This window comes from Cydia pomonella, chromosome 3 (assembly GCF_033807575.1).
Source record: "Cydia pomonella isolate Wapato2018A chromosome 3, ilCydPomo1, whole genome shotgun sequence".
NCBI lineage: Eukaryota > Metazoa > Arthropoda > Insecta > Lepidoptera > Tortricidae > Cydia > Cydia pomonella.
Genome location: NC_084705.1, coordinates 27,321,565 through 27,336,929, shown reverse-complemented (window position 1 = coordinate 27,336,929; position 15,365 = coordinate 27,321,565). Strand labels below are relative to the sequence as shown.

Sequence of the window (15,365 nt, the reverse complement as noted above, 5' to 3'; positions counted from 1 at the left end):
GCTTATGTGTTCGTATTAGAATCCTTACAAAGAATGAAACCAGACAATGAAAAGTGTACTCTAAACTTGTTAATATAGGGTTTAGATTCGAAATAAACACAATTTTTCTTATTAAAAGGTAAGTCATATACTACGTAAATGGGGTGGTAAACCTTTTTTGGAAAATAATTATACGTACTTATTTTTTTTCTTCTCAAATAAAATACCAATAGTCATTTTAAATTTACTCGTTGTTTTAAATTTACGGAGATCAAAGAGGGTTACATAAATAAGCTCATAGTAGTAGCAAGTTTAAATCAAATAGTGATTGGCAAATCAAACTCCATAACACAAGTAGGTACCCTACATACGTAAATTTTCAGGATAAGTAAGGCGAAGAACCCACGTCACATAGCGGCGTGGCACACGCGGTACAGCGTTGGCGTGGCGCGTAACCTTGTATCACGGTGTAGGCAAATCGCCTAAATCACGATAAATACAATAAATGTTCCGAAATAAAAAATACGTATGGACTCATATGGCTGCAGTGATTTTAATCTTCAAAACTATCAAGAAAATATGACTGTACAACCGTATTCTAAAATTCAAGAGGAGTAAAAAGGGTAATAATATGTGTCATAGGTATAATAATATAACATATGAAGGCGATGGTCATGGGTTCGAATACCGGTAGGGGCATTTGCTTGTATAACCTACACAGATATTTGTTCCTTCAGTCATGTTTGTTTTTTATATATTTATCTATATGAGTTTCTATATGTCGTCGCCTAGCATCAATAGTAAAAGCTAAGCTATGATTAGCTTGCGGCCAATATTTATTCATTTATTTACTTAATAGGTATTTTCTTATTTGTATTTTCGGTTACATAGTGCTGAGGATAAAGAACACATTTCTTTACTAGTTTCGAGATTAAAATTGTTAATAAATACAAAACACAAACATCATGCGCAATGTCGTAAAGATGCGTATCTGTAGTAACCTTATAAAATCGTAATAAATAATATTGAAGCCATTTAACAGTTGGTAACCTCTGATTCAAGGAAAGTCCGGCATATGACGGACTTGCCTTGTGCATAGTAGACGGACTTTCCAACTTAGCAAAATTTTAATGTGATGAATGATGGAACGTATAATTACAAAACTAAGCCAATATCTTATAATTTAAACACATAATAAAGATTGCCGGGTCTTATATTACTTACGTAGTCGAGTTCTCGTGCAAAATCTTGTCACAAACTATTTTTAACAATTTTATTTGCAAAGACTGTCGCACTATCACTTTGAGTTCCATACACGTAATGACTTGTTTACGCGGATTGCTCTGAAGTTCGTTGTCACAGCGCCATCTGTTTTAGAGTGAGGGAACTAGCGCGAAAAACTGACTTATAAACTCGACGCCAAAGCGGCAAACGCTTTCTAATTCAAGAGTTATAATGTGTTGACGGACTTGCCTTGTAGACGGTCTTGCCCACAGTGACCTTATATGAATATTTGTGCCAAATAAGTTATTACCATTATTCATAATTAAATAATTGCGGAGATAAGTTACAGATTTTTTATCGACCGGAGGTATGTGAACTTAAAGAAATCTATAAGGAGTTACCCAATGAATTCGTTTTCTTTTCACTTTAATAACGTCTAAAATTACAGTTTATTATGACGTTTACTTAACTAAACACGAAAGTAGTTGCCGACATTGTATGTTACAATAATTTGCATACAATAATTAACATTGAAGTTACAATAAGAAACTACTACTACTACTTGAATAATAAACTATCTAGAAGATAGAGAGAACTACTAGAAGAAAGAACAGAAGTTTTCGTAGTGATTAAGTAATTACGCTAATTACGAGTACTTACGAGTCTGGCGTGATGACCCAAAATGAGTCTTAGCCTCCAACACAACAGCACGCCATTGTACCCGGTCCTGCGCCGGCTTCGCGCCAGTTTTTTACTGACGCCGAGCTCACGCAGATCTACCTCCACTCTATCCGGCCACCGATAGGTACTTAGGATGATCTACAGGACGAAGAGACGAAGAGGTGAAGCAGAAGTTTTACATACAAAATTTCTACTCGCACTATTTTCTTTGTATTTATAACAATTTTTAGCAACGAAAATTAGTATAAATAATATCAGCCATATTCATGCCAAGTTTCATGTCATTTTTTTCAAGCTCTGAAAGAGGTTCATTGTTGTTATAACAAGTGTGCAGAAAGTGATACGTTTCTGCACTAGAGCATTTTACTTTCCAAGTACTTTTTTTCATTGTTTTACGATAAGAAATTGAAATTTGGTTTTAAATTGATTTATTATACCATTTCCATTCTGATATTTAACTCCCCATTCCATAAATAACGACACTTTAATCTAAATCGTTAATTAAAATAATTAATGGTTATTATTGGTTGGTTAAGTACCCTCAAGTACAAAAAATATCTTTAATCATGTTTTTAAAGAAACACATGTATTTTACTTTCCTCGTATTCGAAATGAGAAGTAGGGTTAACCACTTAGGTGAAAGGCATCATTTCATTTGTTGGTTAACAAAGGACTAAAGCATGTCATTTTAAAAAGAGAGCGTTACCCGATTATACTTGGAGGAATTAGCAACATGTTAAATTAATTGTTAAATCCTCCAAGCGATTATATTATATGACACTGGCATTTTAGCGGTGGGTTTATGTGACTTTTAAAATTTAGTACCTACATAATACTTATAATTTTCGTTGACAAGACATATTTGCAAAGTTTCTAGCAATATTTTAATTAACTATCTGAAGGCCAGAAATTAGCCGTTAAATCCAAAGCCCGACCAGCAACAGACTAATTAATAGTTGCCGAGCCAGGCTTTGTTCCGATAATAACTATCGATTTTATATCAAAGTACTCATTGCAGGCTCTGGCCGAAGGGATATTAGCTGTAAGCTAAGCTCCGAGAAGATTAAAGAACGGGACCCTGTTTTTATTTCAGCAAAGTGCTGTTTGATTTACAAGCCAAATCGAGTTTTTGTTATTCGATCTGATTCCGATATGATACTGATCTGTCAATGTCAAAAGTGATATTTCTTCAACCAAAAACTCGAATTAGCCCATTAGTTACGTGGAATTCCGTACCCATTTCGTGTCGTCATAAAATAAAACACCATGAACCAACAAAATAATCGCGAATCCACATAGCTAGAGTTAGTTTCAATATAATATAATCCTTGTTTCCCTGGATTGGATAAACATATGTAAAGTGTCTAAACTCTAGGATAAGAATAACCAGAAAAAAATTCCTTGCCAGGAAAAAATAACTTAGCTAAGAGCCAGGTGTACCAACCACAACTTACGAACTGTTTTGAATGATTCACGGTTAGTTTCAATAGACTTAAATCGACCGAGGAACCGTGATTACCTTTGATTACCAGTGGTAACGTTGAAAGCGAACGCAGCCGACGCGTACGAATAAGGGTAGACCGAGCGCGGTCTACACAACTTTGACACCCACCCGCGATCCCCAGTTACCCGTGAACAACGGCCCGATTCGAAGAATGATTAAGCACGTTTCAGATCTTTAAAAGATCGATAACTAAACGACATGTCAAAATTGACGTTTATTTCGATTCCGCTGTAATCCCAATAAAATCTATCTACGATGTTTCTAACGTCAAAGTGACATCGGTTGCCCGAATCGAGCTGCTTCTGTCAATTATACGCCATACAAATCGATATCTAAATGAGAACTTATCTAAACCAGAACTTATCGTTATCGTATTTCAGTCTTCGAATCGATTGAATCCCTAAGATGCATGTAAGTAACTGCGTCGAAATATCGGGAGCTCAAAAACTATCTTAAAGGTTATCACAGTTCATATCCCGGTCGATTTAAGTCTAATTTACGAACTGATCAACGTCACTCACATTTAATATAAAACCATAACAGCATTTACGCTACCTTTAATATTTTTTACCTTAAAATGTAAAGCCACAGCAGGCTGATCCGAAATCGATAGCTATCCGAACAAAGCCGTGCTGGCTGTAACTGTTAATTAGTGCACGAGGGATTATCAAATACTCCAGCTTTTACAGTAAATCATTTGTTTTGTTTGTGGGATTTTGATTTGCGGATTCAGATTTTTTTGTATTGTTATTTTACCCTTGTTCTGTCGCACGTTTGTTTTCCTAACTGTCGCTGCTCGAACAGAATAGCGTAACAAGTAAACCGTAGGAAAAAAATTAAGCCGACAAAATACAGCAACGTGTAGACCTAACCCCTTAAGGCTGTATATTAGCAACAGTAATGTACTTGCAGTGACCATCCGAACGTCACCTTGAATCGTGATCATGCGTAACTGTCTGACTTTCAGTGGGTCATAAACGATTACTTATAGATCGTGTGACGACGAGTGCCTTGACTCCTAATGTCATGTTATTAAAGGTTAGATTTGACAAATCTGCGCGTCATCGTGGATGACACGAACTATTTGTTGTTTGCACACTTTTAAGTGTTTCTTCTTTTTCTCGTTTTCACAGCACCCTTTCGCTTTATTTATAGCTACTAAAAACTCCTTCTAAAGTGATGTCGTTTTTGTTTTATTTTTTGCAACTCTCTCAACATACTGTCCGTGGACCTTACATCTTTACAATACAGCTTGTTGTTGTTGTCCTAAAGTGCTCCAGAGGTGCAAAGGGCCTTCATAAGCTCGCGCCACGCCTTCCTATCTTCAGCTCGCCTTCTGGCCTCGCTCCAGCTCAACCCGACCGCTCATAGCTCTCTTAGGACGGACCGTTGCCAAGAGTGTACAGGGCGCCCGGAGCCACGGTTTCCCCTCTTCGAATAGTATGTCCTATCCATCTCCATTTCCGTGTCGCGATTTCTTCGTCAATGGATGTTTGTCGGCATATACTCTATAGGTTACACAATACAGCTTACCCTCGAATTATTAGATACCAGTGCCGCCGCAATGTTACTACGTTAACGTACTGATATAACACCACTATGCCCCTTAATTAGTCCGCTGCAGTATCACAGTTCATTTCGGCTTTGAGCAATTAAATGATTGATTTTGTCGGGATTTGCCGGGATTTTGTGTGCGCTGTGCGTGGACTAATGGTGACTTTGCTTTGACGGATTTAGGCTAAATAAATCTGACAGGATTAGTTAATACGACCAAAATAAAGGTACTATATTTATACTAGTGCTTGATGCAGCGAAAGCACAACGTCTCTAACGCGTTGCATTTTTGCCATCCAATTTGCTGCATAAAATGATAATTTCTTGTGTCAAAAAGTAAACACTTGTACTTGAATTTTTATACCATTATTATGTACCTATGTACAGTCAAATGCAGAGAGAGGTGACAATCAGTCTATGCAGGGGTCACCTCTCTCTGCCTCTGACTGTACCTAAGTCATAATCATCATACTCGTACACGCGTTATGTTCCTCTAGATGATCCAAAGTTGACTAGAATGTTAGTTAATACTAAAAGTTGACTAAAATGTATAGTCAGAATCGATTCAATATAAATTTATCATCATTTTTCAACAAATTAATGTAGATTTATAGACTTTTTGAAAGACTATTATTTTAACGCCAGGCTTGGGTCCCTCATTAACTTCAACATAAATATTAAAAAATATCTTTGACATTGATAAATTGCTCGTTGTAAAATATTATTCCCAGCCGACTTTTAAAAATAAATATCGATTATGTCTGGTCTATACTCGTGTACATACCTACAAAGAAATAGTTTTATGAAGGTCGTTCGAAAGTCGTAGATATTGTGACACGCGTAGCAGCGTTATAACACAACACATAAAACATAAAATTTATAACACTTGAACTTTAGCGAATCTCTGAATTGTATAAGAAATTCTTAGTATTACAACGAATACAAATATCGATCTGTATTGGCAGATTGGCACTGTCTTGTACCCACAAAAATATCTGCGAATTATCTCTGATAACAATGAGTACTTACTAAAACGAGTAAAACGCCAACTACGAGACGGACGCCATGGAAAACCATAAAACATTATTGTGCTGGGAAGAATTTTATTAAAGGTACACTGAGGTGAAGGTATTATATAACCACATAAGTTTTGAGTATAACGCAATATTTAATAGGTCCACCTATCTATTATACTTACTTTACTCTTTCGGTCCACCCACCATCCTGACAGATTGGCAGACGAACTTTTTTTTAAATAGCTAATTTAATACTATATTAAAGATTCACTAAGTTACACAGATTAGGTTGAGGAGTAACAAGACTCATCTCCTCATGAGGTACAACATGTCTCATAGTTCGTTAAAATTCTTGAGGTCCACCCGCCATCTTGCCGCTCACGAAGAATCCTGATAGAATGTACTTATGGTTTTGTAAATGCTGTCGTCCAGGTTCGACTGCGGCAGCGGCGCCGGCGTTCTTCGGTCCCCAGAACCAGTCCGCCTCGGCCACTGGAACGTCATCTCCGTGTACCGCCATCGCTGGGACGCTTGGCTGCGGCTGAATAACGGCAAGCGAGTGCGCGGTCGGTCTAAGGTAAGGTATACTTAGTGATATTGATACTTTTTTTTAATACCACGTCGGTGGCTAACAAGAAACGGCCCACTTAATGGTACGTGGTCACCGTAGTCTATGGACGCTTTCAACCTGGAGTTGCTGATCCTTTAAAAACACTCCTTTTTTGAAAAACCCCAAACTATAGGCTCTCGAGTCAATCTCGGCAGGGAACTCATTCTACAGCCAGAGTGTCCGCGTAAGGAAATCCCTCTGAATCCGCACAGTTCTACGTCTAAGTTCTTCATTAACCATCTGACAAAAATCATTTTTATGGATTACTTTCATGGATTTCAAATAATGAATAGAATCAGTCGTTACTTTGCGGAAATCCATACTAATTAAAACAAAAAATATTACTTTGCTAATAGTAATGTTTTTTGTTTTTATTAGTGTATGTCAGTAACGTATTTCAGTCAAAAGTAATTCGGGCGGTAATTCAATAAATGGCGAAAAGCGGAAGTATTCCATTTTTAGGGTTCCGTACCGCGAAAGGAAAAAACGGAACCCTTATAGGATCACTTTGTTGTCCGTCCGTCCGTCTATGTCTGGCTGTCTGTCAAAACCCTTTTTCTCAGGAACACGTGGAGGTACTAAGCTGGAATTTATATCAAATACTCAGGTCTACTGTCCCTTGAAGCTGTGAAAAAAATTAAAATTCTAAGCCAACGCAATCAAAAGATACAGCCGTTTATGCCGCAAATTTTCGACACTCGCAAGGGAATCAAAACCTACAGGGTACTTCCCGTGAACTAAGAATCTTGAAATTTGGTACGAAGCAACGTCTTATAGCACAGATAAAGGAAAAATTGCGAAACCATACATTTTTAGTTACATCATATAATAAAAATATCTTTAATAATTGATATGCCTCGATTGCCGTGATGGGTGAACTTTTACTTATAGATTTCTACGGAACCCTCGGTACGCGAGTCCGACTCGCACTCGGCCGGTTTTTTTTCCGCAGCCAATTCACTTGACCTGGGCAAATCTAATATAAGCGCATCAAAAGAGAAACACATTGGTCATCACATTGTTTCAGAATAAAAATGTATCTATGCCCACATTCTATACGGTACATTCTCCTAACAAACACTTTATGAGAACAAAAGTTACAAGAAAAATACAATAATATAGCTACAAAGTAACTAATTTGGAGCGTCTTCCGAGTATATTCCGAAATGAGGACTCTAAGAACGGTGGGGGAAGTTATAGAAGCAAATACAGTTACGTCCTTTTGTATGAAATACAGTAAAGTTTTCCTTTGAGGAATTTTCAGCTCGTAAGCGATTTATTGCGGGGTACTTTATAGGCAGTGTTGTTGGAGCCAAATAAAAATTCAATCAGCTCCATAAATGGTAGGTAGTGAAAAACTATTAAGTGGTGTTTCCCCCTTTTACTTAGAATACTTAGATATAATGCTATAGAATCTATAAAGCGGCCTATGTTTGGGAATTTACAAACTATTTAAAAAAATGAAATTTAGAGTTATTTCTACTATGAATTACGAGCAATTAACCAAATCCTGGTGATTTGGTTAATTGATATGATAATAAGAATGTAAAAAAATAACATGTGCTGTAATCGACACACAAGCATACAATGCACACAACGTCTAGAGAAATATTAAAGACTAAACACTTCCACTTATTTATTTACAGGACATATGATGCTACTTTACCGCACTAGTGCTGTAATTAGCACATTACTTAACTATGTCGAAAATTTAAAGGCCCATTGCGTAAAACATTGTACGATACATGTGCGAATAGGTAATTCGCAACTCGTGTCGATTTAAAAATTTATCACCACTCGTTTCGAATTTCTTTTTTTTGCACTTGTATCGTAATGTACTATTACAGTGTTCATATGGTGCTACTTTACCGTACTAGTGCGGTAATGAGAACTTTACGTCCCTATCTCGTAGTTGCCCGTGGTATGAAAAGTACAGCCAGCGACAAAAGCTTGTACCAAAAATGAAAATTTTGCCAGCAACTTATTATCATCGCTGTAGATAGTTCATGCGTCTTTATATTACATACTCAAATACTTAACAAATTAATAATTTGGAAATCCACGCTAATAAATGACTAAATGAGATCATTCCAGCCATACTATTCGTAACGACTATAGACTTATGGAGTGTGGAATTAAGAGGAGTGACATCTCTTATGGTAGAACTGTTGCAAAAGTGTCCAGCTGTTAGCTATAAATAATAGTTCCAAATCTCTCCAGAGTAGCGCTAGAGTAGCTAAGAACCTAGGCGCTATTGACGGAGTGAAGTGCGCTGTCTATGATTAGATTTTTTTGTTCAAGTATTCTAGGTATTGAGCGCCACCTATTTAAGGTTTTTTGATGACACTTTTTGGTACATGGAGATTTATTTCCTTACCTCCACCTTCCGTAGTAACGACGGGCAGACAAACAGGTAATAGGGTCATTAAAAGCTTTCAGCACAAACAAAACTGCAGCCTCGCTTCCCGGCCTCATTTCTCATTCACCTCGATTAAATTCAACAGCACATTTCGGGTGTTATTCGAGTGTTTTAAAACAATGAGGTAATTCTTTATGTTCCGGCCAGGAAACGTCGGATTTAAGGCTTTTGCATAATTTAATGAGTTTTTGTTATTTACCGTGCCGATGTGATGGACAGGTTATGTGGCGATATTGCATGTTACGTGCAGTGCATGCACTGGAGTATTTCTTTCGTTTTAGTGAAATGTAAGCCGCTGTAAAATTTAAACCTAATATTTGACATGTCTTAAAGTTCGATTCGGGCCGAAAATCATGATCATAATAAAGCAATGACAGAACATTACACAAAGTACCTTTGTCCCAAAAGAAATGACTGTTTGTTGACTTCGACCTCGGATCAGGCATTAAACTTGCATTTACTTAAGTCCATTGTCAAACCCATTTATTTGAACTAAATTGTACCGAAATTACATCAGGCCTCCCTTTAGGAACTTAATATCTGCTCACTTTGGGCCATACTATCGCAATAACTAAGACGCCAACGGCCCGATTCGAAGTTTAAGATACGTCAGATATTAGGTCTAAATACGATATGGATTGGATATGTCAGTGTCAAAAGTGACCTGAAGAAACGTCACTTTTGACAGTGACATATCCGATCCATATAAATCATAAATCATTTATCATAATAAATCAAAATTCATTTATTTTCGTGGTAAAATTTAAATTACAAACAGGAGTATGTATGTATATTACAAAAAAAAAACATATCGACATTGTTTACCACGAAATGGGCTCGCCTCACTATATTGCTGACCAGAAGGTCAGCGCTGATCTTCCGGCGACACCATTTGTGGGCCACGATCGCAACTGTACGGCACGGCCTCGTAAAACTAAACGCATCCACTTGCGACAGCTACTAGCGCCATCTACGTGTATGACATAATGACAGATAATCAAAAACGCCATAAGTACCGTACAAGGTATTAAATAACAATCGAAAAATTACATCACTGTAAAACAAATGAAATTACCGTGAAATATCGTATCTAGACCTAATATTTGACGTATCTTAAAGTTCGAATAGGGCCGTTAGTCAGAAAATAAAGTTATCTAGAAGTTCAGACGCTAACTTTGCACTGATTTTGACATAACAAAGTGTGTGTGTTTTTTTACCACGAATGCTAATGCGGTATTACGCGGCGGCGTACGAGCGGGACTTCACTACTATACTCTTCTTCCTCGCGTTGTCCCGGCATTGCCACGGCTCATGGGAGCCCGGGGTCAGCTTGACAACTAATCCCAAGATTTGACACAGGCACTAGTTTTTACGAAAGTGACTGCCATCTGACCTTCCAACCCAGAGGGTAAACTAGGCCTTGTTGGGATTAGTCCGGTTTCCTCACGATATTTTCCTTCGCGGGACATCACTATACACGTGCATACATCCGTCTCGTTCACTCATCGGCATCAGTAGGTACCTATAATGATAATAACCGCCTAAGCTACTTGATAAGCACTGAAAATTCCAGATATTTTGGAAGTAATCAAATTTATCAGAGGAAACATAAAGTGATCGGTTGTTCTAAGCTAAAATGCCGAATTTATATCGAGTTTCAGAGTAATATAAGCCTTTTGGGTTATGACGGCATTCAGTTCGGCCAGTGGTTCTCAAATTTTCTTGCCAATTGGTCTCTATTTCTTTATGCTGTCTACTTTACTTGTATAACAAGATTTGCAACAGTACAAGCATTTGTAGTAGTACCTATAAGCACTTATGGCATTATTCAAATCTAACAAGCCGTTGATAATCGTTTTGTTGGAAAGGCACAAGATTTAACAGAGGGTTGCAAGAGGTTGCTAAGTTTTATGAATAAAGGCGCAAATCTATAATATAATTAGAATTACCCATCGTAAAACTACAAAGTAAGATAAAATGTTAAACATTTTAAAGGACTAACCCCAGAAATCAGACTGTTAAAAAAGCAAAATTTCGAATAATTATACTTATAGGTGGCGCATTTAAACCATATCGTACTTATCCGTTAGGTACTTAGACGATTTTGGCGGTTTTCTGTCCAGGGTTACACGTAATACGTAAACGATCTTTCATAATCGGGTTTTGAGCCATCAGAGAGTGCTGATATATTTTTCGACAGGATTTTAAAATGTTAAATAATGAACATCCAACAAAGCCTTTTTATAGATGAGATGGGCACCCTGGGGAACGCGAAGTACACTTTGAGAACAGCAGACTCTGGCGGTGTTATAAGTAATAGCAATTTGCGGGGGTATTGTTCTTTAATAATTAATTTGAAGGGTGTCGTAACCGAGATCCGATATATTTTCCACGTCTATTCAACAGTAAGCAATTTAATCATTTAGCTTTATATATATCGACGAACATAATTATAGCATTTTCACGTTGGCCGATCTGATATAGTATAAATTATCTCAGATTATTTTTTGGCTTCAACCCCTAAGCTGTTATAGTATATTGTGTATAAACGGTAAATGAGAATTTACGAACAATGTTAACTAAGCCCGAAGCCGAAGGCCAGGGCTTAATTAACACGAGTTCGTAATTCTTGTACCGCCCGTGGCACACACAGGGACCGGACCCGCTTACCCTAACCCGTTCAATAACCCGGGTTATTGTAAAGCTGTGTTCCAAAAACCGCTTCATTTCGGTAAGCTTTTGATTGGCTTACCGGTTAAGAAACTAATCCTTTTATTTGAATTAATTCAGGTTAGCGCTTACCGATATTAAAAACCCGGGAAAGGGTTATCGCTTCAAGCGCTGATTAAATACGAACAAGCTGTTTTAGCTTTTACGTAAATTGCATATGGTCTATTAACGTAGCGCCCGATGCGAAACACGGCGGTTCCTTTCCCTACGTGCGCGTGCGAGTGCGCGGCGCGGCGCGGCGGCAGTCGGTATTTGTCAAAGGCTTTGTAATTTGCCGACCTAATATTGCTAATTCAAACAAAAGTGTACGTTAAGTCAAGTAGCGCACAACGTAGATTTCAAAACACATGATAAGGTTTAAGGCAAATTACCTAATATGGTAAGGCGTTGCATTGATTTTGGTATATTTTTGTTTAGTACCTATTACTCCTATTATTGTCACTTTCTTTATCGTTTGCTGTCTGTGCACATCTCCTTTGTCAGTGGAACTCATCAATGGCTTCTAATAATTTTATCGAGTTAGGGCTCATTTTAAAGGTCTTGACGAGTTCTTTACGATACACATGGTGGAGAGGGTCTGATGGTGGAATCGGAAGGTGTCGATGGAACTCATAGATAACTACTAGTAATGCTATCGAGCTTGGGCTCATTTTAAATGTCTTGACGAGTTCTTTATGATACACATAGTGGCGAGGGTCTGATGGTGGAATCGGAAGGTGTCGATGGAACTCATCGATAACTACTAGTAATGCTATCGAGTTTGGGCTCATTTTAAAGGTCTAGACGAGTTCTTTACGATACACATGGTGGCGAGGGTCTGATGGTGGAATCGGAAGGTGTCAGTGGAACTCATCGATAACTACTAGTAATGCTATCGAGTTTTGGCTCATTTTAAATGTCTTGAAGAGTTCTTTACGATATACATGGTGGCGAGGGTCTGATGGTGGAATCGGAAGGTGTTGATGGAACTCATCGATAATTAATAGTAATGCTATCGAGTTTGGGCTCATTTTAAATATCTTGACGAGTTTTTTTACGATACACATGGTGGCGAGGGTCTGATGGTGGAATCGGAAGGTGTCAGTGGAACTCATCGATAACTACTAGTAATGCTATCGAGTTTTGGCTCATTTTAAATGTCTTGAAGAGTTCTTTACGATATACATGGTGGCGAGGGTCTGATGGTGGAATCGGAAGGTGTTGATGGAACTCATCGATAACTACTAGTAATGCTATCGAGTTTGGGCTCATTTTAAATGTCTTGAAGAGTTCTTTACGATACACATGGTGGCGAGGGTCTGATGGTGGAATCGGAAGGTGTCAGTGGAACTCATCGATAACTACTAGTAATGCTATCGAGTTTTGGCTCATTTTAAATGTCTTGAAGAGTTCTTTACGATATACATGGTGGCGAGGGTCTGATGGTGGAATCGGAAGGTGTTGATGGAACTTATCGATAACTACTAGTAATGCTATCGAGTTTTGGCTCATTTTAAATGTCTTGAAGAGTTCTTTACGATATACATGGTGGCGAGGGTCTGATGGTGGAATCGGAAGGTGTTGATGGAACTCATCGATAACTACTAGTAATGCTATCGAGTTTGGGCTCATTTTAAATGTCTTGAAGAGTTCTTTACGATACACATGGTGGCGAGGGTCTGATGGTGGAATCGGAAGGTGTCAGTGGAACTCATCGATAACTACTAGTAATGCTATCGAGTTTTGGCTCATTTTAAATGTCTTGAAGAGTTCTTTACGATATACATGGTGGCGAGGGTCTGATGGTGGAATCGGAAGGTGTTGATGGAACTCATCGATAATTAATAGTAATGCTATCGAGTTTGGGCTCATTTTAAATATCTTGACGAGTTTTTTACGATACACATGGTGGCGAGGGTCTGATGGTGGAATCGGAAGGTGTCAGTGGAACTCATCGATAACTACTAGTAATGCTATCGAGTTTTGGCTCATTTTAAATGTCTTGAAGAGTTCTTTACGATATACATGGTGGCGAGGGTCTGATGGTGGAATCGGAAGGTGTTGATGGAACTCATCGATAACTACTAGTAATGCTATCGAGTTTGGGCTCATTTTAAATGTCTTGAAGAGTTCTTTACGATACACATGGTGGCGAGGGTCTGATGGTGGAATCGGAAGGTGTCAGTGGAACTCATCGATAACTACTAGTAATGCTATCGAGTTTTGGCTCATTTTAAATGTCTTGAAGAGTTCTTTACGATATACATGGTGGCGAGGGTCTGATGGTGGAATCGGAAGGTGTTGATGGAACTTATCGATAACTACTAGTAATGCTATCGAGTTTGGGCTCATTTCAAATGTCTTGAAGAGTTCTTTACGATACATATGGTGACGAGGGTCTGATGGTGGAATCGGAACTATCGGAAGATGTCAGCGGAACTCATAGATGGCTCACAATAATGCTATCGAATTAGGGCTCATTTTAAATGGCTTGATGAGTTCTTTACGATAATCATGGTGGCGAGGGTCTGATGGTGAAATCGGAAGTTGTCAATGGAACTCATCGATGACTTCCCATAATGCTATCAAGTTTAGGCTTATTTTAAATGTCTTGACGAGTTCTTTACGATACACGTGGTTGAGGTTCATCATTTTTGAACACATTCCCTAAAACCTATAAAACGACATCCATGACGATTTTATGACATAGTACATGGTCACCATCTTGGACTCCATCCATGACGACTTTTATGACAAATTACATGGCCGCCATCTTGGATTCCAAAACAGTCATGATTTTCGAAATCTACACTCCCTAAAACCTATATAACGACACCCATGACGATTTTTATGACATTGTACATGTTCACCATCTTGGACTCCAAAATGGTCATCTTTTTCAAAATCTGCACTCCCTAAAACGTATAAAACGACATCCATGACGATTTTTATGACAAATTGCATGGCCGCCATCTTGGATTCCATAATAGCCATGATTTTCGAAATCCGCACTCCCTAAAACCTATAAAACGACATCCATGAAGACTTTTATGACAAATTGCATGGCCGCCATCTTGGACTCCAAAATGGTCATCATTTTCGAAATCCGCACTCCCTAAAACGTATAAAACGACATCCATGACGACTTTTATGACATAGTACATGGTCACCATCTTGGATTCCAAAACAGTCATGATTTTCGAAATCCGCACTCCCTAAAACCTATAAAACGACATCCATGACGATTTTTATGACATAGTACATGATCACCATCTTGGACTCTAAAATGGTCATCTTTTTCGAAATCTGCACTCCCTAAAACGTATAAAACGACATCCATGACGACTTTTATGACAAATTGCATGGCCGCCATCTTGGATTCCAAAATAGCCATGATTTTCGAAATCCGCACTCCCTAAAACCTATAAAACGACATCCATGTAGACTTTTATGACAAATTGCATAGCCGCCATTAGGGAATGCAAACCGGTTTTAACCGAAACCGAAAAAACCGGTTAAAACCGGTTTTTTGACGGAAACCCAAAACCGAGTTTTTAGAATTTGAAAAAACCGGTTTCGGTTTTATTCGGTTTTATTCGGTTTTTTTTTATTTACCTAAGTTACATGTTTTATTCATTATAAGGGTATAAATCGGTCCTAAACCGGTTG

At 38.0% G+C, this 15,365-nt stretch overlaps 1 protein-coding gene across 3 annotated transcripts in view; it reads left to right on the top strand.

Moving 5' to 3' along the window:
• LOC133516448 (pikachurin) overlaps positions 1-15,365 on the top strand; it is a 230,271-nt gene that overhangs the window by 143,753 nt on the left and 71,153 nt on the right. For all 3 annotated transcript variants that reach the window (XM_061849398.1, XM_061849397.1, XM_061849400.1), the window contains one exon: positions 6,391-6,535. In XM_061849398.1, coding sequence (XP_061705382.1) covers positions 6,391-6,535 — 145 coding nt within the window. The remainder of the gene's footprint in view (positions 1-6,390; positions 6,536-15,365) is intronic.